General features: G+C 33.3%; 3 protein-coding genes across 5 annotated transcripts; all 3 read left to right on the top strand.

Moving 5' to 3' along the window:
- Window positions 1-313: 313 nt before the first annotated feature.
- Window positions 314-7,659, top strand: LOC140840232 (serine/threonine-protein kinase SAPK10-like). Its single transcript, XM_073207507.1, has 8 exons — window positions 314-932; window positions 3,732-3,806; window positions 3,889-3,990; window positions 4,071-4,124; window positions 4,230-4,322; window positions 4,541-4,633; window positions 5,516-5,719; window positions 7,061-7,659. The coding sequence occupies exons 1-8, from the start codon at window positions 795-797 to the stop codon at window positions 7,328-7,330; spliced, it is 1,029 nt and encodes a 342-aa protein (XP_073063608.1). The 5' UTR covers window positions 314-794; the 3' UTR covers window positions 7,331-7,659.
- Window positions 7,660-12,257: 4,598 nt separating this feature from the next.
- Window positions 12,258-17,197, top strand: LOC140840073 (autophagy-related protein 101-like). 3 transcript variants are annotated; one of them, XM_073207293.1, is made up of 7 exons: window positions 12,258-12,507; window positions 12,595-12,631; window positions 13,005-13,090; window positions 14,545-14,640; window positions 15,324-15,450; window positions 15,604-15,766; window positions 16,872-17,197. In XM_073207293.1, exons 1-7 carry the CDS (start codon window positions 12,475-12,477, stop codon window positions 16,996-16,998), a joined length of 669 nt encoding a protein of 222 aa, XP_073063394.1. In that variant the 5' UTR covers window positions 12,258-12,474; the 3' UTR covers window positions 16,999-17,197. The 3 variants fall into 3 exon arrangements, with proteins under 3 accessions (XP_073063394.1, XP_073063313.1, XP_073063474.1); XM_073207212.1 differs by having other exon boundaries at window positions 12,262-12,507; window positions 15,324-15,489; XM_073207373.1 differs by having other exon boundaries at window positions 12,266-12,507; window positions 15,324-15,489; window positions 16,923-17,197.
- Window positions 17,198-18,856: 1,659 nt separating this feature from the next.
- Window positions 18,857-21,033, top strand: LOC140810043 (salicylic acid-binding protein 2-like). The gene is made up of 3 exons (XM_073167852.1): window positions 18,857-19,392; window positions 20,358-20,495; window positions 20,631-21,033. The coding sequence occupies exons 1-3, from the start codon at window positions 19,018-19,020 to the stop codon at window positions 20,910-20,912; spliced, it is 795 nt and encodes a 264-aa protein (XP_073023953.1). The 5' UTR covers window positions 18,857-19,017; the 3' UTR covers window positions 20,913-21,033.
- Window positions 21,034-25,825: the final 4,792 nt, after the last annotated feature.

Below are 25,825 nucleotides of genomic sequence, written 5' to 3'. Positions count from 1 at the left end.
GAATATCAAAAAAGTTGATCCATATTACAGATAAAAATTCGTAATACTATCTCATCTACTGAAAGTTAATTGCAGCAGCAGCACGAAAACTGAATAAGTATATGTTCAAAACTGAGAAACATTATCGATTACTGTTGACATGATACTTGGAGTCTTCACGAAAATGGTAAATGCTATTTTATTTTACAAACCAACCCCACACATATGGCGTCGAGAGTCACGCCAGACTCTATCCAACCAAGGACATATCAGTAATTCTACACCTAATAAGAACGAAACCCCATGAACGTCAAAGACTCAAAGGAGAGAGAATATTCATTCACAGAGCAAAAATCTTCTTCCCGATCAGCACTGCTCTAAACGTCGTCGTATCCTGTTTCAGAAACCCCTCCCCCCAAAAAAAATATCCCCGGGGATCCCGCGAGACGACGCCGTTTCATCGGGCCTCGCTACTTTCGTCTGCGCTTCGCTGGAATAAATATAAAAAACAGAGAGAGAGATATTAATCCTATCCCTTTGGCCGACCACGGGAACAGGACACAGGAGAGTGAAATTACGGAAACGCCACTCCAGCCACTCCTTATAAGTGGACTTCCCCTGGGGCATAATATATTTTATCTCCACCACGATTGGGTCAACTGTTCCCGCAACCATCGCCGGTGGTGGTTACGCTGTCGTTTCGGTGGGGTCGAGTAATGCGAGTGAATCCAGTTACTGGATCCTAGATTGAGTTCTGAGGGAGTTCGCGGAGGAGATGTATCGGGCGGCGGTTACGGTCGTGCCGGGCAGTGGACATGCCGATCATGCATGACAGTGATCGGTACGACCTGGTCCGGGACATCGGGTCGGGTAACTTCGGCGTGGCCCGGTTGATGAGAGATAAGCAGACGAAGGAGTTGGTTGCGGTTAAATACATTGAACGAGGGGATAAGGTTAGTTTCGTGATATTTTTTGGTGCTTTTCGTATACGTTTTCCTATTGGGTCTCGGGGTTCTGGTTTTGGTAAGTACTGCTGCGCTTTATTTCGGGTCCGATGTTTCTGTTGCCGCAATTATGGAATGTCTATATTTGAAATTTTGTTGGTACCGTGAGTTAGGGCTTCCAAAATCGATTTTGTCACTGGATACTGATGAAAAAGCTGCTGTTCCCGAGACCGGATTGATGTTTTTTTTCCTTTTTTGCTGCTAAAATTGGAGATTATCGTTATATGATTAGTTAATATCAGGAAGTTGAGATTCTGCTACTCTGCATGTTAATCAGCTCTTCGGAGCCAGCTACTAGTATAATCTCATTAATTTGTTAGTTTGAGGTTTGTATGTTGTTGTGATGAATGTTCATGGATGGACTACGGATGGAGTTGTGTAGAAGGTTTTCTAGTTTCAGCAATCTTATCTCTACTGCGTGTGGTGGGATTGAATTTTTTTTTTAAGTTTTGTGGAAGGTTTGTGTTGGTTCTTGCATTGTTTCATCTGTTCTAGGGAAAATCTCCCTTCTGTATTGGTTAACTAACAACTCCTCTGTAATTGTTTTCCTCCACACCCCTACCTCTGTAATGGAATTACTTTTCAGATGTTCCATTTTTGTTTTTACTTAAGATAGTATCATTTTTAGTTTTCAAATCTTGGAATTATGAACTTTACTCACTTGGTCTTGTCATCCATGTTCTGAGTAGCATTTCTTGATTTGGCCGCTAATTCTGTAACAGAGGACGCTCTACTGGACATGTCTGAATTGTTTCCCTTATATTCTTTACTTTGTAATCTCCTATCTTCCAAGTACTGGTTATTTTCTTCATTACTGTTGAGTGATTTAGAGAGTCTTGGCAGGATCATCTTGAGATCCTGACTTTAGACTGATATGACAGATACTATCGACGTGAGAAATCTGTTGCTGGAGCTAGACATGCATATCAGAAATTCCTAATTATGAATTGACCTTTATTGTACTGAACATGTTTTCAGAATTAAAAATCCTTGGAAATACCTACTGTATACATACTGATGTTGAAAGTTTTGTTGATGGGAAGTACGTAGAGAAGATAATGTGGAAAGGCAGGTCTCCATATATCACATTTATAATTTGTAGGAACAACGCGGTCTATTGTGATCCTGTAATCTTTTATGGGGTTAGTCTATGCTCCACAGGGAGAAATCATGTGGGTCTCTCAGTTTTTAGTTGAAGTTAAGGGCTAAATTTCACTACATCGTAGGTGAGAAACATTCCAGGAGTAGCTTGGAAAAATCCTGTTCTATGATAATAATGCTGGTACTTCAATGAACAAATTTTCCCAGAAAATGCATGTATTTTGACCTAAATAATGATGGTCTTTTCTGTCGACCGCTGGCGATTTGGAAGTTTATTTATGGGGCACAGTTGTAATTTAATCCCTAATAATCACGCGTTAAAAACACGTCACAAAAAAATGATGAAAATGACACTTTTTTCATTGTAAGATGAGAAAATGTTCATATCTACCACCGTTTAACTGGCACTAAACGACAATGTATTATTAGTCAGCATCAGTTATGTCTCCACCATCCTCCCGTTTCATACTCCATCAAATTGCAGAGAAAAGTACCCATTCTCTCTAAAAATTGAAAATAGAAAAGTAAACGCCACTACGGAATCAATTAATAAAGTCCATTTGAAAACCTAGGCAAATTTATCTCTAATTTTCTCTGTCTTCTCATCATTTGTCATGGATGGCCTTTGAGTGATAAGGGTGTGCTGATTTCCATTACTTCTAGGGGGCTTAGCAAGAATTCAGTTGATTATATGGAGCCTGGAACCAAAAATTATTCTCCTAGCGACGTGCCAATCTTGCACGACAGTGATCGATATGAATTGATTAAAAATATCGGATCTGGTAATTTTGGGATAGCCCGGCTCATGAGGGATAAACAGGTTGATGAGCTGGTTGCTATTAAGTATATTGAGCGAGGCAGCCGGGTCAGATTTGCATTTTCATTGCAAAACATGTCAATTTGATCTCTTTATTTTACCATTTTTTTTAACAACATTAGCGTTCTAATTTTTTTCTAGGAAATGTTGGGGTGCTAATTTGGCAATTAGCGTTCTTATTTTTTTCTAGGAAATGTTAGGGTGCTAATTTGGCAAGCAATAATACTGGTGGCAAATTACTGCATTTTCTTTCAATGATGACATTTTGAAGTACAATGAGGGTTTTATATTTTTTTGCTTTTAATTTAGTAATGGGTCATTTATATATTTGTTGATTTATTTATTTTATTTGTTTTCTTAGGCAAGACTGTCTTGCTATTTTCCTGGAAATAGTTATTCTTCTCTTCTTTTGAGGGATGAAACAATTTGAAATATCCAGGAATGCAGATATCTCAGTGCTTATTCTGTATCGTGTACTTTGATGTGTGTTTTGAACTCTATTTTTAAAGTATCAAAAGAAATTGTTGCACTAAAATAAGTTTCTTGACTGGAGATCTGTTTACGTTGAGAATAAAGCTATGTGCTCCATCTCAAATAGATTGTTATGTGATTTTTTTAGTGGCTGTGGAATGTAAATTTTGCATCAGTTTCTATTTCTGCTTCAATTTATATTTTCTTATCGTTTGTCCTTTGCCTTGCCCACTGTTACTCACGTTTTATCAGTCGAGATCTAAACTTCATTATATCTATATTTTTGGGCTGGAGACCTGGGTTGGGATTATATAAAATAATGCTCCAGCTATGTCGGTTACATGTTGGTTTTATTCCAGATTGATGAAAATGTTCAGAGAGAAATCATCAATCACAGGTCTCTGAGGCATCCTAATATTGTTAGATTTAAAGAGGTTAGCCTCTGAATTCTCATTATCATTTTTGCATTTGCCTGACTTGTCATACCAGTGAGTTTTAATTTTATACTATTTTCAGGTGATTTTAACACCAACTCATCTGGCTATAGTGATGGAGTATGCATCTGGGGGAGAGTTATTTGAGCGGATATCCAATGCGGGACGCTTCAGTGAGGATGAGGTTCTTAATTTGCTCATATATGTTTGTTTTATGCAATGTGCAAATTGTGATCAGAGTTACTGTGGGCGTTTCTCATGCAGGCTCGATTCTTTTTCCAACAGCTTATATCTGGTGTTAGCTACTGCCATTCTATGGTATCAAAACCTTCTTTTCTATCGGGAAGCTAGTTTCTTGATTTTATTATTCGCTGCCCTCTGCAGAATAGAAATCTGATTGATCTCTCATTTTTGTTGATGAAGCAAATATGCCATAGAGACCTGAAGCTGGAAAACACTTTATTGGATGGGAGCCCAGCTCCTCGGTTGAAGATATGTGATTTTGGTTATTCAAAGGTAATCTGAGATATACAAGTAAAATCCCATCTCCCCACCGCCCAACCCCTCCCACACCCACACCCACACCCACACCCACACCATCTGGGATCGAACAGAAGATATGTTTCAGCTATATTTATATCTTCTTAGAGATATTTTAAAAGCCAATTTGAAACATAGTCGTCATCTATCTTCAAATCATTATTTGATCTTTGATCATAATTGTGCTTTTACAGTCTTCTTTGCTCCATTCTCAACCAAAATCTACAGTGGGAACCCCTGCATATATTGCTCCTGAAGTGCTACTCAGGAAAGAATATGATGGGAAGGTAAAAGAATTTGGTGCCTTAAAAATTTTCACTCACGAAACTGTAAGATGCTATTTTCTTTCTGTGCGTGTGGTTTCATTTGAAGAATTTCGTATATTTTCTTCCAAGATCATTTGACATGCATTTTGGATGTTGTTTAAACACTGGCTGTGCCAAATTTTATTTGTATTAGTTATACTGTGGCATTGTGCTGAAATGGAATGTGCTTGGTTATTACCCAATTGCTTTTTGTTCATCAAATTATTCTCTATCCCATTTGTCCTTTTATCATTTGTTCATTGTTGGGGGCTTTGTTCAAAAGATGTATGATGCAATAAATTGTGCATTCCCGGCTAATTTTTTAATCTTGCATTTTATATTTGCATCAACTAGGGAATAAGTAATGCATTGTTAAGCGAGTATTAGCACTGTTAAAATGGTGCTTCTGGTCATCTATATCAAATTTGGTGGTGAATTTCATGGAAAACCTATTGCCAGACTTTGCTGTTCTTGCTGCCGAATGTAGTTCTACTATGTGCTTGTGAGGTTGATTCTGGGTTTTAACCCTCCAATCATAGCTCTATAGTAAATTGATGATCTATTTTCAGACGCCGCTTGAGAACAATTGTGAATTAAGTGGGGAGATTGGTTATTAATTTGTTTTTATATCCCTTGGCATGTTATGATTAAGGAATATAAATGTGGTTTTAAGCACTTATTGGATAATTTGGATATGTCATTATAGAGGACGCCTCATGTCCTTGTTGGTAGGAAGTCTTCACATGTTTAATACTAACCCCTGCATAACGATTTAACCAAATGTTGTTTACCAGTTGAACGATGTGACGTATTGTCATTCATTTATACTACTCATCATGAATCTTGACAATGCCTTCGCTTCAGATTGCGGATGTGTGGTCCTGTGGAGTCACACTATATGTTATGCTGGTTGGTGCCTATCCCTTCGAGGATCCTGATGAACCCAAGGACTTCCGAAAGACAATTCAAAGAATCTTAAGTGTCCAGTACTCGATTCCAGAAAATATCAATATATCCGAGGGTTGCCGGCATCTAATATCAAGGATCTTTGTTGCAGACCCTGCACAAGTGAGTTATTTCAGCTTTTTATTTGATTTAGCAATTGATCTGCATCATCAACTCTTTTTGAGGGAGGGCAATTATTTATCTCAAATGATCCCCCTAAAGATCGTGACATCTTCCAACTTGTGGGACCAAACTCAATTGACCTTACCCATAATATTAATCGTGAGATGGAGCGTATGATGCTTTGTCAAATATTATAACTAGTGATGCATTCCGTTTGCATTTGATGTTTTTAACTAATACATCAACAACAAAAATTAAATAGGAAAATTCAAATTAAGTTGTTATAACCAACGAACACAATCAAATTGATTAGCCAACATCCTTTATGTCAGTATCTTCTTCATCATCGAACATTCTTTACTAAATGGATCGGGTTCTATAAAATTCATTAGCCAATTCAAACGTGTCTGGTAGAAAAATCAATACCCATTATCCGCACACACCCGTTTAACTTATCCAGACATGCCCCAAATGGGTCGGGTTTACCCATCGTACCTTGAATCTTTGTCATCCCTATTTAAACCGTACAACGGCTCAAGTACTATATTCCAACCACGCTCCCCTTGTCGTAATTATACTCCCAAACGTTATACCTGAATTTTTGTGTGAACTCGATTACCACTGTTAGAGCAATGATCAACTCTTTTTGGTGTATATATAATGCAAGACATGATGAATAGGTTATTAGTTAGTCGATTTCCTTGTTAAAATAGGTAATTTGAAGAGGCGTAAGTAAACCTGTAATGTGAGGCCTGAGAAGTGTAGTTATTAATCAAATCCATTTACATATGACAAATGGTAACTTGGATACTGCACAAGCAGAAGAAATGGTCGCTATACAAGTATTTATTTTTCAAACCATATTTCTTCCTCTCTCAAATTTGTTCCTCCGAGGAGTTTAAAGTGCCTACGTGCACGAATGCGTTCTTTGCATAAAGACTTTGTAAGCCTATATAAAAAAAAATTCCCAAGCCAAATCCTCTTCCCATCCCCGGAGCCGGAGGTGACTCGCTAGGCCTTTCTTAAAGAAGCGTTTTCTTCCTTCGGGGCTTCTTCCTTTGTGACAGAAATCTACTCTATTGACTGATATTGATTATCCCATTTCAACGTGAAAGTCTATGAAAGAGGAGCTATTCTTCTTCTATAGAAAAGAATCTCTTTATTCTTCAATTCCTACCTATTTGGACCGGAGCACTGACCTGAGACTAAGTTCCCAAGTCTATTGTTGCCATATAGTTTGTTGTTTGTTTATTTTTATTTTTTAATTTAATCAATCAATGTATTAGTCGTCCAGCATCTTGTTTTAATTTTTTATGCAACTTCTGTCAAATATTTGGACAGCGAATTACAATGGCCCAAATTGCGAATCACCCGTGGTTTCTGAAAAACCTTCCCGCTGATTTGATGGATGAAAGGACAATGAGTAACCAGTTTGAAGAGCCGGACCAGCCCATGCAGAACGTGGAAGTCATTATGCAGATAGTTTCAGAAGCCACCATACCTCCTGCTGGTTTGTATAATCTGGACATGATGGATGATGACATGGAAGACTTGGATTCCGATCCCGACCTCGACATTGACAGCAGTGGAGAAATAATTTATGCAATGTAATTGGCTTCTAATGGTTTCGGGGTCATGACGATTATATAATCTGAAAAATGGGAAACTTTTTATGGCCTATGAGGAGAATGTCAACCAAAAACGTACCAGGAGTCGTACTAAATCTTACTTTGCTTATGGTATGGAAACTATCACCTATGTACCTCTATTCTTCTGTCAATTTGGAGTGATTACATAGAAGAAGAGGCATTGGTAATGGTTATTATTCTGCACCTGTTATGTATCTTCTCATGGCGTAACCGTATATTGCGTCGAATTGTACCATCGTCTGTTTTACAGTTTAACTATGGTGTTGTGTAATTGCTCCTGTGGTGCATGCTATTTTGTCTGTTGTCTTAAACTTGATCACATGACTTTTGGGGAAAACGTAACGGAAAAACTTGTGCATGTACCGAATTATACTTATTTGCTTATGTTTTTCTCCCGGATTTTTAAGGGGTTAGGGTATTGAACCGGTTAGAAACCAATTGGAGCCCTTCACTTTTCTTTATTTTTTGTGAATTTATTATTATTTTGATTTTGAACTATTGATTATCCTGTGGTGCATGCTATTTTGTGTGTTGATCCAACATTCCAACCGTATAATATGTTTAATTTGGTTTGTATTTTGTGTCGATTTCACGATTTGGGCTCATGGTTAAGATATTCCAATGCTATCATATGTTTGTAATCCGATCATATCAAATAAAACACAATCCGATCAATAGCAATTTGTGATAGGTTAAGTGGGTCATCATCATAGGTTTACAAAGAAAACAAAAACATTCGTCCAAACACGACGTTAAATGAGCTACATATGAATAGTTTCAGTAACAATGACTCCGAGATTTTATAGATGACATGTATCTATTTGTCGACATGAGCACGTTGAATATAAAACTAAATACATTATATATTTTTTAAACTATATATAAAATATCAATAATTTATTTTACATTAATATCTTATACTATATATTATACTTGGAAGACATAAAAATTGATTTTATGACACGTCTTTTTATTAATATCAAATTTACTTTATAAATTGTGATAAATTATAATATTTGATATCCCGGCAATCAAAGCTCTCCACATAGGGACGTAATCGAGCCGAGCCGAGCCGAGTCGAACTCTTAAATGTTTGAGCTTGGTTCGTTTATAATCGCGCCGAGCTTGATTAACGAATATATGCATGGCTCACGAGCTTATTCAAGCCTTTATCGAGCCTAAACAAGCTTAATAAATATAATTTTACATTTAAATTTTCATTAGATTAATTAAAAAGTAAATTATATATTTAAAGAAAAAATATATCATTCTTATTAAAATTTGTAAATTTATTATAATAAATAAATTTAATAGATTTTTCTATATATTTCATAAATAATATGTAAAATCAATAAATCAAATATCAAAACTATTATTTTTTCATCTAAAAGATTACTCGTGAACTTACCAACGAACATGTTCACGAGCTAACGAGCCGAATACTGTAAAGCTTGAGTTTGGTTTTTTTTTATCTTAACGAGCCTCATTAAACGAGCTCAAACGAGCTTTTATCGAATCGAGCTTCGAATAGCTCACAAACGGTTTGGTTCGTTTACATCCTTACTCCATATAATCAGAATTGTTCAAATTAATATAATATATTCGAGTGAATCCAATTGTCCCAACAAGAGTCAATTTTACTTTTAACAGATTTTAAAAATATATATTTTACTCTCAATCTTTACTACCATCAATTCAAATTTTAGATATGTCCCGACTCACATTAATCAAATTTATGAAAAAGAATGTTTAAAGTTCTCAAATAATGATGGGAATGAATCAGTCTCATTTTGTTGATTTGAAGACATGCATTAAATCAAAATAATACATTTCGTTAAAGCAAAGTCTCGAGTTTGAATCTCATAAATAAATAAAAAAAAAAATAGACGACAATAGAGTTTACAAGGCTTCGACACGATCCAACCAAACTCGAAAATTAGTTTCGTGAAACAAATCGATTTTATTTAGTTGATTTGAATGCATGCATTGAATAAAAAATGGTAAATTTCATAAGATATTCAAGCAAAATTTCAAGTTTGAGTTCTATAAATGAATAACAGGCGACACAAGACAATAGCTTCAATCCGACCCAACTCTAACTTAGCTTCACGAAACAAATCAACATTATTTAGTTGATTTGAACGCATGCATTAAATCAAAATGGTAAATCTCATAACATATTTAATCATTAAGGTATAGTTTGGTACATAGAATAAGAGAGTGATTGATAAATAATTCCCCTTGTCCCATGTTTGATATCTTTTTAAAAAACCCATGATAATATCATGGGCCCTTGATAAATAATTTTTTAGAAGGATAAAATGTCTCTTCTATTAGGTGTGATAATTTTTATTTAATGATAAAATACACTATAAATGACTTAATTAGCCTTAATTTAGAAATGATTTTTATAAATCTATGCTAGTAGGTAGAAATTAAAATCAAATAAATATTTTTATTTATTTTTATATATTATATAATATGATAATTATATAAATAATTTTATAAATTTCTATAAAATTATTAGTATCACTCGATTAATCTTAAAAATTGATATTTGACTTGACTCACAAAATCAAGAGCTCAATTATCATATTATATAATATATAAAATTAGATAAAAATAAATAAATCATGCAAGCACTCGGTGCATGAACATATAAAAAATATGAACTTAAGCAACAACTTTGAAATTATAAAATTCATTATGATAATGTTAATTTTGTCATTACAATCTAATATATAAATTTAATCACTCTTATTAAAATTATATCAAACATTATATATAATATCTTACATCTTATTTATCTTTAACTTATCTTTATATTATATATCACATGTTTATCTTATCATGTGCAGAATTATTTAACTAAATGACCTAACTGAGACCCTCTTTTTCTTTTCTTTTTTCCCATGCAGAAAAGGAGTAAATCTATGCAGTAGGGGTGATCACGGTGCGGTTTTGCGGTTTTTTTAAAAAAAAATCAAACCGAATTGCCATATGCAGTCGGTTAGTATTTTGAAAAATTAATTGCGGTTTTACGTAAAAATTCAGCCTTGCGGTTTTGAGCGGTTTCAAGCGGTTGCGGTCGGTTTTACGGTTTTTTTAATAAAAAATATTAGAACATGTATTCTAATTTATTTGAAAACAACAACAATATATTATTTTCAAATATAAAATATAGTTCAAAGCATATAAAGATCAAAATAGATTAAACAATAATCAAGATTCAAAACAAAGTTAATAATTTAACAACATAACACATTCACAACAAAAATGACATTTACACTATTTTATCATTTTTTTATTTTCAGACTACAAACAAAATATTGTAGTAAAAAAAATAAATACTTTAATAAAAGACTAATATGAAGAATAATTAAGAAAAAGATAAGTTTTATTTGTAAGAATAATAATTTTAAAGATAGTTAGGGTATAATGAATGATGACTTCTTTATTTGAATATGTTGTTTACAAATTATTATAATTTTAGGCCAAATATTATGGCAATCGGTTTAGGCGGTGCGGTTTGGTGCGGTTCTTGGCAAAAAAAATAACCGAACCGCGTATGCGGTGCGGTTTATGATTAATATTTTTAATCGCAGTTTTTATAAAATATTATGAAAAACGGTGCGGTGCAATTCGGTTCGAGCGGTTCGGGCGGTTAATAAAAAAATTTGATCACCCCTACTAGACAGTGATAATGGAGATTATCAGTAAGTTTGTGGATGAAAATGGATTCTTTTATTCATTAATTAACGTAAAAATGATGACGCGAAAACGCGTGAACTGCACCAAAATGTGAATTGAGGGCTGGCAATTATAGTCTCAATGTCAGTGTCATCACTTTTTTTTCCAGTTTTACCCTTACAGTTATAGTAATATTACAATTTTGTTTTTTTGTTTTTTTATTTCAACACACATTTTTATTTTTATTTCAATCATTCAAATATCAATTTAGTCCCTCCATTAATTTTTCAATTTTCACTTTAGTCCATCGATAATGATAAAAAAGATTGTATACACATGTAACATGTGTGCAGAGTAACTAGTATTTATAGTATCTACGAGGGCATCTCCAACCCTGAGCGTGAAAAGCCATTTTGGCGCAAGGGAGAAACTCCAATTGGAGGTTCACGCCATTTTGGCGCAAGGGAGAAACTCCAATGGGAGGTGCGCTATCTTCAAAATAGCACACCTGCCATCAAATGAACATGTGGTACGTTGGATTCGCATAAGGGAATACCCAATTAGTTTTTTAAAATATATATTAATGCAGCTAAAATAAATGAGTCGATGCGTACGTGAGATCCGACTGGTTAGTAAACTGGTCCACTTGGCCCATAAATGGGCTCGTCTGGCTGATAAACGGATCCACGTAGACAATGTACAGTTAATTTGCGGGGCGTCACCTGCGTCACAAACACTCGTTAAGTGGGCGTCGGGAGGGTTCCCGACGTAGACACTCCGACGCTCAAGTCAGTAAACAGTTCCAAGAAAACTCAGAGAACTAAAGAATTTTTATCAAAATGAGAGCATATCTTGAATTCGGCAGAAACTCCTCTATTTATAGATTTTTAGGAGTGCTTAATGAGCTTGGACATTCGCACACACAATCCAAAATTTTGGTGCTAATTAATGTTAAAACTTAACAAATAACTAATTGAATTAAGTTTATTAAATTAGACATATTCTTATTAATCCAACAAATAAATAATCGAGTTGGATTAAATAATTAAATGGAGCATGTGCCCATCATATATATACGCATAAATAATGATCTGAAGTTTTACAACATCGCCAACATGCAATAAAACTGAGAAAAGTTTTCTATATTAAACACATTTTTCCTAAGAATTTCGCAGATATGTGTCCTAAAAGCGTTCAAGCCGTTCCAATCAGGCCCAAAAGTCGCATGTATAGATTATATGTGCGGATAGCAAACACGCTTCTGGGTCTTCCAACCTGGTAACTTGAACTATTTACGCCACCACTAATCGGATCGGAGCGCACATCGGCGGGGTTCTCTCCACTTGTTTTCCTCTCTATTTTTCAAGATTCGAACATCTATATTATTGCTCTCCCTTTTCCAGGTGGACAATCTCGATGAATTGCGAAGTTTGCCAGCTCAAAGAACTCGTAAGTATCCTTTTTTTTTCCTAATCCTTTTGATGGCATATTTTTATACGCTACGGTTAACGATTGATTTTTCACACAATAAATCAGGAAGTTGAGCATTTCGAGATATGTGAAGTTCTACGTTGTAAGTTGCCTTCTTTTTACCAAATTTTATTTTAAAACAATGGGTTTGTTATTTATTCTTTGGTGATGAACTGATGATTCGACTTTCTTATAGCTATGTTGATCTTTCATGGTGAGGTTTTTCCAGTTTACTTGTGTAGTTGTGTAGCTGAATTTTGATTCTTTTTGCAGTAATTTTTATGATGAAAATTTGAAATTGAGATTGATGTATGATCTAGAAACATGAATTTTATATGATCGCTCTTAATCTTTTGCATTGGGAACCATGGGTGGTTACTTTGTTGAAGAGTTCAAGATTTTGTGATATTCGGTTGTTTATAAGCGATGCCATTTGTGCTTACAATCGTTGATGGGTGTGAAATTTTGATGTGCAGGCATTCTACACACTGTGTTGTTCCATCGAGCTTTAGGCCTAGTGCGGCCTAAAGATGTTGATTTGGAGCTTTTTGAGATTACATATGTAAGTAATTCCCGTTTTCTCAGAGATCGGTTTATATGATCTTCATTGATTCCATTTTTATTGATTATTCAGTTTCTAGCTGCTAGTACATTAACCCTGCTCTGAACTTTTTTATAGTGTGCAAGTTTTGCATTGTCTTTGAGTAAAGTGTTGATTATTTTGATTGGGACTTTTAATGGATAATAAGAGATTGGGGAAATTACCTATCTGGTCATGTAACTTGTATACTGTTTATTTTTTATTTTGTTATCAATCAATTCACGTATTTAGTACATTAATTTGCATTTTTTTTTAGTTTAGCCATTTTTCACTGGAGTGCTGGCATGAAATCGGCTACGTAAACATTTTCCGATAACATACCATCATTTTTCACCATCACGTCATCACTCCGATGGAAAATAAATAATTTCGAAAAAATTAAAAATTAGCGATTTAGCATACTAAGGTTGTAAATTTACAGACAACGAAACCAAAAAATGAAAAACATGCGAGTTACATTACAAAAAAAATAATATTTCCTAGAAGTTGTGCTTGGAGGGAGGGATTTGATTTGAGAAAGGATCTGAGAGATGTATTTCAAATATATTTCCCTTCGATTTTCTTTATCCAAACAAGTCGAGGAAATCCGAGCACAATCTAAGAGATTTAGTCTCTGTTTTTAATAAAATTATTGGACCAATTCTTTGAACAAAAAAGGTATCATTTGACATATGTCTCCTCATAGATGAATTTACTTCTATCTGTGGTGCTTTAGTTGTATGTATTACATAATTTAAACAATCAAGCTTTACTCTTTATTTAAGCTTTCTTTGAATTAGTGGATTTGCACAAGCTTCTAGGTTGACTGAGTTTTGTAATTACTAAAGCGTCATGGCACTTCTGCGTCCATAAGCAATTTAACCATTATGAGTTTACCAAAATTTGTAAGATACAACACTAGTATACTTCTCATTTATTTATAGAATCTTAATATGGTTGCCAAGGTGGTGCTTGATGTATGTTTGGATAATGACACAATGCATTATTATTTAAATGTCTGTTTTTCTCTCTTGTGTGGTCTTTGGGTAGGTATTCCTTGTATCACCATAAAAAAAAATGTTTCTTTTTTGGATGGAATGCCAACATATACTGACAAATCTCCTAGGTTCGATTTGGATGGAAGGAGTTTGATAGATTTGGATTTCAAATCCTTGCTACAAATCCACTCAAATTATTTGGTTAATTTTCAAATCCATTATCTTTGATTTTAAGGCATTTTTCTTAATAAAACCAAGGTATTTCAAATCCTAAATATTATCGAGTTGTTTCAAATCTATTGTTAAAATGAAACCTCAAATCCAAATGGAGCCTTAGTTTTCCTGAAGTTCAATGCCCTGCTCACGGGTAATTTGAGACGTGATTTTTTATTTTCATCTTGTACCAGTTCTTCACCTTTTTTTTTATCTAATATCCAGGTGCAATGTGGTGATATGGAGGTTGAGAGAAAAATTGATGAGAAGATCGACCAGTTCATTGATAGGGTGGAGAAGCACCCAAACAAGAAAAATCAGGTCCATGAATTGCAATAATCTTGAACTCTACAAAATCTGTGGTTCATACACTTGTGGTTAATCTATTTTTATTATTTTTAAGCGTGTGGAAGGACCAATGAACACAGGTTTCATAGGCATTAATTGTGTCAAGATTGTCCATTAGTCTCCATCAACCTTTGATTTTAACTTACCATTTGTTAATATCATTTTTTTTGTCATGCTGAAGAACTTTCTTATAGAATATGGACACAAAAGGTCTACCTCCTTGTTGAATAATTCCATCCTAGCTGACATATTTTTCTGTTAATATTTTTTTTCTGATACCCTAGGGCAAGATGATGTAGCTATTCTCTTTGTTAGGTACTTGGGTTAGTTTCCTGTTGCAATAGATGATGTAGCATGTATTCTCTTTTCAATGGAAAGGCTTATGAGGATCCAGGCTGTGGTGCATGTGTGTTTTGAATACTTCATAGTAGTAAATGTTTTGAGAGCTGGTCAATTTTCTTAATTTAATACATCTAAATGACAATGCTAATCCACTCTGGTCGTGCTGAATGCAATTTTTTAGTGATACGTGTAGTAGTGTGAGAAGGAAATGTAGACTTTATTTTTAATGAATTCGATTCTGCCTTGAAAATCTCTTTCTGAATTTATTATGACATCTCTTGATGTTGTTTGTTCTGTATATTACTGGGACCCAGATATGTTTGTCCTTCTATGAAGTCAAAAACAAACAGGCCACATGGTTCACTAACAAAGTTGAACGCCTCCACTGGGAACAGTGGTACATCAATTTGAATGTTGCACAACACGCTAAAGGGCATTCTGGCAAGTCTCATTATTCAAAAATAGTAGTTGATCCTGGAGGTAAACTTTTAATATGGTTTAGAGATACGAGTGAAGGTTTAGAGATACGAGATTTCACTCTTTACTTTTAGCGGGCATGTAGCTGTCACACTAATTTTCTGTTATTGCCCACAGAAACTGTGGCGGAGGCAAGGGGTGCTCGGCGCACTGCATTGGAAGCTTCTCTTCGTGATGTTCTGTTTCAGATAATTAGGTTTGTCAATGATAAGAAGGATCATGTTCCTCCAATACCAAACCTTGAAGGTGTTTCATTTCCGTATGAAATTACCATCTCAAGGTACTCTCCATAGTCCATACCTTCATTTAGATTATTTTATCATGCCTTCGCTGGTAGCTTGTAGGGTTTTGGTATATTATTCTTATACGGCCTTATATACTGTTTTATTTCAATATCGTGGTTTTAAAAGGGAAACCTTTTCAATATTTTCTGCGGTACGTATGGTTTCTTGTATTTAAATGGAGTCAACTATAATCTCTATGTACATATATAGGGAACAGAGGAGGTTTTAAATCCTTATATAACCAGGGGATAGATTCTAATTTAGTTCAACGCAGATTATGCAAAATAAAATCTTTTAAATCTGGTATTTGGATGAATCGTGTTTGCACTTAAATCTTTCCAAGGTCACGACACATCTTTTACCATGTAATTTAATTATTTTTAAGTGGTGTATAGTTAATTTATGAATTGAAAGTTAGGATTGTCTTTTTAAGATGAAAAATATCTCTCCATAAATATATTCACTTGATGTCCAACTTATTGGCCAAGCTGAAGCCAGCATATGTGCAGTCGATTATTTTCCATGGCTTCTCTTTGTTTAATCCACTACATTTTGCGTGCTTTTTAATTTTTCTAGATGAAATTTGCGTAAAGCTTCTCTTTAATATGCTAGAATGTCTTTTTAGCATTACCTAGGTTTGTAAAAATTTTACTAGGACTGCGTAACAACCTACGTTAGATTTAAGTAGTTATTCCATCCAGATGCGAACAAAGCTCTAGCTTTGAATTTGTTGCAAAAGGTATACAAAAGGTGATTTTCTTACTGAACATACCGGCATTTGGCCTTTTCTTTTCTTTCCTTTCTGAAAAACAAATCTTACTCAAATCCTGCTTGATTAGCAAATTATAGAATTTTAGAGTTCACTTTATAGCCATAAGAGATGGTTCTTCGTACCACTTACGTCTGCCTGGTTCTCTATAGCAACTGACTAAGAGAAAGGCATTAATATAGTTTGCCACGTTTAGATTAATATAGTTATCCACGCTTAGATTAATATAGTTATCCACGTTTAGATACATTGATAATCCTCCGGTTTTGCAATTACAACAAACTATCAACGTCTCTTTCAATGTTGCTATTGTTATTTTTGTCTTCCTAGAGGTACCTGAAGCCAAGTATAAAGCTGCTTAGTTATGTACTGCCTTCTCTTAGTTCATCAGATTCTGCATTTGGGATGGACATGTTCAAGAGGATGCTCCAAACTGGGCATCCTACAATGCTCAGTTGACTTGCAACAACCCCGAGCCGACCCATTTCTTTTATTACAAGTGTTTGTCCAGGAACTCAAGTAGATTGCTTCACCTGTGAATATTAAGTGTGCGCTGAAGTCTGTGAATTGCAGCTGTAAGCTTGAGTCATTTGATTGAAGAAATTGTGGATATGTATGTATCAACATTATAACTGCCTTCCCAGAGTTTCATTTTGTTGTGTGTTTCCGATTGGCCCCTACTTTGAGACTTTTTGAGAGTCATTTTTTGGGAAATCGTTTGGAATCAAAATCAAACCGTTTAAAAAATTTGTTATATTTTCCCTAAGAAAGTAGAATCGGAATTGGTGATTCTGAGACCGAACCACCCGCGGATGATTCGGTTCCAAGTTCTCATCAAGTAGAAGCAGAAGAACCAGCTGTTTTAGAACCGAATCGTGATCGCAGCTTGTTGACTGTTTTATTCACATAATTTGGTGTCGTTTTAGAAAAACCTCGACTCTATTCAGTTAAAAATCTAAAATTCAAAAAATCAGTATATCAATTAAGTAAAGAACATAACTTCATAATTTGCAAATTAAATTAATTTTTTTAATTGTCGATAAAACCTATGGATGGGTGAGAAAAATCGACTGTTTATAATTTGATAAAATTTTAATTTTTTAAATAAATCATGTGTCAATCAGTTTCAAGCCATAGAGTAGGTCTCTTGTGAGACGGTTTCACAAATTTTTATATGTGAGACGGATCAACTCTATTGATGTTCACAATAAAAAGTAATACACTTAGCATAAAAAGTAATATTTTTTAAGGATGACCCAAATAAAAGATCTGTCTCACAAAATACGATAAGTAAGATCGTCACACACAAGTTTTTTCTTAAACCATAAATCATAACTTACAGGTTGTTCCGTTTTGACCCACATTCAAACGGGTTGATAATTTATATCTCAATCCGTATAATAATTGACTGGATGACTGCTCTAGTGTCATCCATATTTAGAAACAAATTCATCTGTAATAATTTTGCAACTTTTTTCCAGGCACCAAAGGAAAAAATTTCTTAAAACTGAAATTAAATTGATGAATTCATTTATAATAATTATTTTCAAAATCATCGTCGTGAATTTCACATATATCTTATCATATAAACATTTCAAATATTTCGTTTAAATACTTTCTCAAATTCAAATTTTTCGGCACAAATAAATTTTTCGGTATGCCTATTGCCTAGTGATCAGGTGCAGCGCGAGGTTTTAATAAGCTCTCTAGACATACGAAAGGACACCACATGTTTCAAACGAACAATTTATCCTTCAAAATTGTAGTTCACCCTCAATTGTAGTTTCAATCCAAATTGTAATAAATTAAAACAAATATATTGCCATAATAGGCCAGCTTCGATCATTTATCTAGAACTAAACTAATTCAAATAAGATTCAAATTTTAAATACTTTATTTTGGCAAAATGTTAATTTTAGTCTTACACGTGTTGGTTTTTGACATTTTTAGTCTTGGTTTTATCGTTGAATCAATTAAAGTCCTGTAAATATGTTATTTTGATTAATTTTAGTCATTGTCGCCAAAATTATTTAATTAAGTGGCTAATATCATTATCAAAACTTATAATTTCGTACGTTGTCATACATCTATGCATGTTTCGAAAAAAAATTCATCACTTACAAAAATTTAACGATAAAATTGAACATTTAATTACATTATTTTGAGGATATTAATGGATAAAATTGATCGAAAATACATATTTATAGGATTATAATTGATTCAACCAAATAAGCTGGACTAAAAATATCACATACTAATACATAAATGACTTATTGACATTTTTCATTTTATTTTTAACTTCATTCAAACATAAAGATTACTATTGCAAGCTAGAAGCCAATAGCCCTAACCAAATATTGAAGTGCCATGTCTTATTTACTTCCCTCTGCGTAGCATATAAAGGCATGCATAATCTCATGCCCATGGCTATATGTATATTCCCTGATCAAACAAAAATACACACCACGCTCAAAACGAATGGATGTCTCAAAGCAAAAAAGTGCACATATTGTTCTAGTCCACGGCGCATGCCAAGGTTCTTGGTGTTGGTACAAACTCAAGCCCCGACTCGAGGCTGCCGGCCACTATGTCACTGCCCTAGACATGTCGGCCTCTGGCATCAACCCAAGAAGGCTAGATGATGTCCGAACATTTGCCGAATACACAAGACCGTTGTTAGAGTTCATGGATTCGATCCCACAGAACGAGAAGGTCGTTTTAGTCGGACATAGCCTTGGTGGATTGAACATAAGCCTTGCAATGGAGAAGCATCCTGAGAAGATCAGTGTGGCTGTTTTCGTGTGTGCCTTACTGCCTGATACCAAACATGGACCATCCTATGTGCTGGACCAAGTAAAATTTTCCAACTGTGTGGTTCATAAATTTATACATCTATTACTATTATTAAGTTTAAACATAACAGGTGACAAATTTTGTTGTCATGGTTTATTTGGCTTTTTTTTCTTTTGTTTTTTATTCATTATTTCAAAATTAGATTTAGTCCCTCTATCTTTTTATTTTATTATTTAAAATTACAGTTTAGTCCTTGAGTACTTTTTACCGTTATGATATGACCTCATTTATTTTTTATCATTATGATATTACCCTTATTTGAATATAAATCGAATTAATTATAAAAAAATATTGTACAAGCACATAACGCATGTATCGTTCTTTAGTATATATTTAAAAAACAGCGGACTAGGATCCTATACTATCCCAAGTTGGTCTAAATAATAATTTGTGTTGAGAGCTGAACGTATAAAATTGTTTTTTTAAAAAAAAAATTAAAAAACGAGAAAAAAAAACAAGAAGACAAGAAACAACAACTGTTTTTCGGTTTTAATTTTTTAATGGAGAGGAAATTTTACTAAAATCAACAATGATAGTTGAGACTTTCAATATTCTACAACACTTTGTCAGAAAATTTCAAAAGATACAGGAAATTTCAATTCTAATTCAAGGAAAATTTATAGATACAAATTGAAATTTTCAAATGGAATTTAATATATTTTTTATCGATACAATTATTTCACATGTGATTTTAAAAAATTAATAAAGATATAAATGTTATTTGTAAATTTAGTAGTGATTAAAATTCAATGTATACTTTATTTCATAAAATTTTATGCAACTTTTTTTAAAAAAAATGTTGTTGTTTAGCTCAATATCATCAAATTGCATTACCATAATTACGAGTTATTTGAAATTTATGGATTAGCTCCTAAAACATAATAATAAGTTCGTTTTTCTTATGTTTAATCATGTCTAATTGGTATTGACAACTTTTTTATGAAAATTTGTTATATAATTTGAAGTATGTGGAGCGGACTCCGCCGGAAGAATGGTTAGACGCAAAACTCTTACCTATTGGTACTCTCGAAGACCCTCTAACATCAATGTCTTTTGGCCCCAAATATGTCAGCGACAAACTCTATCAATTATGTTCCCCACAGGTTATCTCCTTTAATTTCCCTAATCTAATTATATTTCTTACATGCATGTTCATTCATTCATTAGATGACCATCGACAAGAAACAAATTTAGATACCACAATCATCAGTCAGATCAGTTGACACCATGTTTGGCAGGATGTGGCATTAGCAAATGCGTTGATGAGGCCAAGCTCTCTATTTATTGAAGATTTGTCGAACAAGAGCCCATTCTCAGATGAAGGGTTTGGATCTGTGAGGAGGGTTTATGTTGTGTGCACTCAGGACATGGCCATTCCAGTAAGTTTCCAGCGCTGGCAAATTGAAAACTGTGAAGTTGATGAAGTAAAAGAACTTGAAAATGCAGATCACATGCCAATGATCTCCACTCCTCAAGAACTTTGTCAGTGTCTCTTGGAGATAGTAAAAAAGTATAGTTAGTTTCTAAAGATATGGCTTGCTTATTTAGTACCCCAGGTTTGTGCTTTAGGCTTGTGGGTTTTGATTTCTTCGAATAATGTTTGTAGATCCCTATGTTGTGGCAAGATTATTACATATATATTACTCAGTAAACTGAAAAGTAATTCGGTAATTCAAGTCAAACTATATAACCATAAGACATTCATACACATATATTAGCAGCTAACCCCAACTACGTAACGTACAATACAAGTGTTTCTATCCGATTTACAACCACAAGACCTTCGTGCAATCAGAAAATAATTCCCTAGTACCATATATGCTTGTTGATCAGTAGAGAGAGGTTCAGTGGTATGTCTGATAAGGATTAATGATACAAACTACTTTAAAAAGTTGTGATATGGAGTTAAGTATTCTAATTTATGAAACATATAAAAGATGCATCATATGTCAGTTTTCGAAGAAATGTAGTATGTAATTACCAACTATTGGCAAATCATATTTTACATGAATTGGGGAAATTAATTTCAATGTCATTAGCTATAGGCTTGGTGTTATCTGTTCCATTACCTTCGGAGTACCGAGCGTTTATCGTTTTACCAAAATATATAACTGATAGTAATAGTGCAGCTCAAATATTTTAGACCGTATAACAGCATAAGTGTCATGGTTCGATCGCTCTCTCAGCAAAGATAATCATCACACCTCGACAATTTTACTCTGAATAATTGCACTTCTTGCAATCAATGTGAATCGAACTCGTGACATTGACTCTAATACAAATCATAAGACCGAGTGATCGTCGCTTACCAAAAACTATAATTGGTGGTAATTGTGCAATTCAAATATTTTAAATTGTATAACAGTTCAAACACCATATAGTTCAATTGCTTTCTCAATATAGATAATTATTACACTCCAACAACTTTTCCAAAGTTGTTTCAGCTAACTTTTATGTTAGCTGAGTAGGGTAATTAATTCCTCCATATTTATTTCATTCCGCTTGTGCTTGTTAATTTTTGTGTGTGTGTGTGTGTGTTTTTTTTTTTTTTTTGAGCTATCCATTCAAATTAGGCATGTCGAATCGACCCTCCATCAGTAGAAAGGACGGCTTGAGTTGTTATTTTGGCGGCCTGTTTGGAGGTGGGTTAGCCCATTTGGGCCGCGGGTCAAGGCGAGGCGGGTGACCCACAAATGTTTTAGAATTTTTAAAACTATATTATACTTTTTATTTCTAATATATCAAATCCAAACTTCGAAAACTTGATGAATTGAACTTAAACTTGATAAGTCAGAGTAATGTTTCACAGTTTAATAAATCTTCCAATTATTTTATGGGCTGGTTAAGAAAAAATGATATAATTTTATCTATAAGAAGTGCTTAAAAATAACAACAGAAAAAATGAGAGAAAATGAGACGAGTTGATTTGTATGGGCCGGATAAGTACGTGATATATATTTGGTTCCAAATATCTTCTTGGGCTTTTTAAAGATACAATGGGCTGCCCAATTCAAGGTGGTCAAGCCTTAGTGGGCTATTCGTTATGGATTTGATATGTATTCGATTCGGTATCAAAGTAGGAGTTCAGCTTTCAATTGAACTTGAAATTAATTTGGGTCTTTAAATACATGGTAGCAAAAAAATTATTTCATGTTAGTAAGAGGTGTTTAAGCTGGAGGAATAAGTGAGTATTTAGTTAGTGTTAGGAGTTCGATTCTCTATATTAATATAATCTCGGACGAGTTTGTCGCACACACATGATTTGTCCAATATAGTTTTATCTGGTTGACGTAGTTTATAGGCTATTGCATAAGTTCGAAGGTTTATCCAATGCACATCGAAAGATAGTGGTTGTGGATTTTATCGTCATACAAAAATTAATTAATCACAATATAATTATGAGAAATTAAAATATTAAAAGTAAACAATCAAATATAAAATTTAATAAGGAAAATTAATCCAATACAATTATTTTTCACACATAAAATACATTTATATGAACAGGCGCACACAAGTGGTTGAAAGCACGCACTTTACATATACAAAAATTAACGATCAATATGAAGCCTTGATATTTGAGGTGGTGATTATTTTTACCTGGCTGTGAAATTGAAAAGAAATATGATAGTTTAATTTGGATGAAAAATTGAATAGGAAGCAGTGAAAGGTTTGATTAAGCTTATACTAATTTTTTGGGAAATTTGTTTTTTTTTTTCTTTGTGTTTTTCGCTGTCAGAATTTCAATTTTAGTAATGCATCTTCCGAGTTTTTGCGATTTTATTAAAAAAAACTATCTGCATGTTAAATACCATGAGACTCTTCAAGTGTTTCGATCATTGCTTTTATCACTGGTTTCTTGTCCTTTCTGCAGAGGCTTTGAAGTCAATTTTTGCCCCAACTTTTTGTGAACTAAAGAAAATCCAAATTTTAGTTTTTTTATTGCGACGGTGTAACACTACACACGTTAGTGTTTCGTGATTATCACATTTGTGTCATATAAAAAAAATTACTAAAATTATCAAAATAACAAAGATAACATACTAAAACTGAAATTCGACAATACAAAAGATCAAAATCGTAAATACACAAACATAAATAACCAAAAAAATAAGTTTTTCAATTTTTTCTTTAATACATAAAAAAAAAGGTGTGAGGATGTTTCTGGAAGTTTGAAAAGGCTCCATTGACCATACACGTGTCAACATTTAATTATTTTAGGATATTTATAATTCGATGTGTGTGATTCGTAGAAAAAATAGAAACTCAAATAATTTTTTAAAATTTTTAAATGAAAGATCAATTTTCGACAACAAATTTATATTGATGGAGTCAAAGGCAGATAGGATAAGATTAGTTCAAGTTGACCGAAGATAACAAGATGCGTTAACACGTTGCTTTACATAACTTAAGGAACAATTCAATTATTGAATTTGCCTCTAAGATTAATATCTTCATCAAGATAATTTGTACATGCACGTAACTCTTTCAAAAGCAAATTATTATATTTAAATATTTAAATTGATTTGTAGTACTATATATTTCGTGAATTATATATAATAGAGACAACACACTAAATGAGGAAGCTAAATGAAATTATAAAACGTTATTTTATTTATGAGTGGGTCTCATGTGAGACCGTCTCACGGATCATAATCTGTGAGACGGCTCAACCCTACTCATATTCACAATAGAAAGTAATACGCTTAGAATAAAAAGTAATAATTTTTAATGGGTGACCCAAATAAGAGATCCGTCTCACAAATATGACATGTGAGACCGTCTCACACAAATTTTTGTCTTTATTTAAAGCAAGTCCACAATTGAACGTGTTGATTAATGCGTGTATTTACTAATAGTAAAATAATCAATTTTTGGAAACAAACATTAAAGAAGGAAGAGAGGCCAATGTAATTAAATGTTTGATTGGAGATAGCTACATTTATTATTTCACGCTGCCATAATTTGATTATTATGCAAATTATAAATTTATAAGTACAGTTTACAGTAAAATATGTGCATGTAGGGTAAAAGAGACAAGGTATATGCATGAATAAACATTTTTTTTCTTTTTAAAAAAGAGGGATTTGATACCACCCCTATTATTAAATGTTGTTTTCTTTCTTTTTTTGTATATTATATGGATTTTTTTTGCGTTGAAATTCGATGAAAATACTTATTGAGTTGAATATTTATTTTAAGACGTATGATTCCATGGGAAATATGGCATGCTAGGTTTATAGTTAGCTCACTAAAATATACTAGGGTTTGGTGGACTAGTTGCATATAAAGTAATGGCTAATTGACCATTTGCAAATTGTTTAGAAATGTTGAAAAATTACAAGTATAAATTATAATTTATAATTTAAGTCTTCCCTTGTTAAATTTTAAAATTCACGGAATATTCCTTTTAAAGTTCCACTATTTTTTTGAACATGTATGCGATATTTTTGGTGTACTCTGAGTAAACTCAAAGATTAAGACAGTGGTCTACAAATTACGTTGATAAAGTCAACTGCACTTGACAAATCTTGTATGAAATACTCAAAGCTGAAATGAAAAGATCAAGAGAAAGTGAGTGAATCTCTTACTTAATGGTAAAAGTCCATTATATCTTATCATCCAAATTATTTTTGATGGGCGAGTTCCATTCTTTTGTTAGGAGTTGGTGGTACTTACTACTTAACTACGTCTGCATCCAAACTAACAACTTATTTTTTTTTTTCAAAATAATACTTATTAAAAAACATATAGAGACAAATAATTTGGCCGGATAGATTATCTGTTTTATTTCAAATACTAGAACAAAGTTAGCCGATGTTATTTCGAGTGTGTTTGACAGTCAGGATTTGAGAGGATTTCACGAGATTTTGATTTCAAAATCCTATTTTTATTGTTTGGCAAGATGATTAAAAAAAAATTCGGATTTGTTTAAAATTTTATGGGATTTCAATGAATATATCCAAACAAGAAATGTATTTGTAACTATCATTTTTAAATTTTAAACCAAACATCAAATAGAATTTCAAATACATGAATTTCCAAATCCAATTCCAAATCTAATTCCAAATCTCATGAAATCCTCCCAAATCCTAGTTGACAAATTTACTGTTTCTGTACCGATTATTTGTCTCATTGCAACTGGTAAAACAAAGTTAGCCGATGTTTCTTTCTTACATTGGCAAGCACGCTTGTTAACTGAATAAATTTTCAACGAGCGATCGATAGTTGGATTAGATTTCACCATGCATTCTATTAAAATAAATTCTGTGCGCCTCTGAATATGGATTTATTATCCATTTTTAGTTATAAAAATCCATAATTTAAGTAGTTGCTTGACTGGTTATATTTGAAGATTATGACGTGTATAAAACTATTAATAAAGGAAAAAAAAAGTAAATGAACGTACAGATGTGTAAAAGTCAAATGAGATTTG

This window comes from Primulina eburnea, chromosome 1 (genome assembly GCF_022965805.1).
Source record: "Primulina eburnea isolate SZY01 chromosome 1, ASM2296580v1, whole genome shotgun sequence".
NCBI lineage: Eukaryota > Viridiplantae > Streptophyta > Magnoliopsida > Lamiales > Gesneriaceae > Primulina > Primulina eburnea.
Note: the sequence above shows the minus strand (reverse complement) of the source record. Positions and strands in the feature narration are given on the sequence as shown.

Bases quoted from the DNA above. Each gene is read 5' to 3' on its own strand.
- LOC140840232 (XM_073207507.1), top strand. From the start codon at position 795: ATGCCGATCATGCATGACAGTGATCGGTACGACCTGGTCCGGGACATC. The intron at 4,634-5,515 runs GTAAAAGAATTT...CCTTCGCTTCAG, and splicing joins GGAAAGAATATGATGGGAAG to ATTGCGGATGTGTGGTCCTG. The intron at 5,720-7,060 runs GTGAGTTATTTC...ATATTTGGACAG, and splicing joins TTGTTGCAGACCCTGCACAA to CGAATTACAATGGCCCAAAT.
- LOC140840073 (XM_073207212.1), top strand. From the start codon at position 12,475: ATGAATTGCGAAGTTTGCCAGCTCAAAGAACTC. The intron at 14,641-15,323 runs GTCCATGAATTG...ACTGGGACCCAG, and splicing joins ACCCAAACAAGAAAAATCAG to ATATGTTTGTCCTTCTATGA. The intron at 15,490-15,603 runs GTAAACTTTTAA...TATTGCCCACAG, and splicing joins AATAGTAGTTGATCCTGGAG to AAACTGTGGCGGAGGCAAGG.
- LOC140810043 (XM_073167852.1), top strand. From the start codon at position 19,018: ATGGATGTCTCAAAGCAAAAAAGTGCACATATTGTTCTAGTCCACGGC. The intron at 19,393-20,357 runs GTAAAATTTTCC...TATAATTTGAAG, and splicing joins CATCCTATGTGCTGGACCAA to TATGTGGAGCGGACTCCGCC. The intron at 20,496-20,630 runs GTTATCTCCTTT...CATGTTTGGCAG, and splicing joins ATCAATTATGTTCCCCACAG to GATGTGGCATTAGCAAATGC.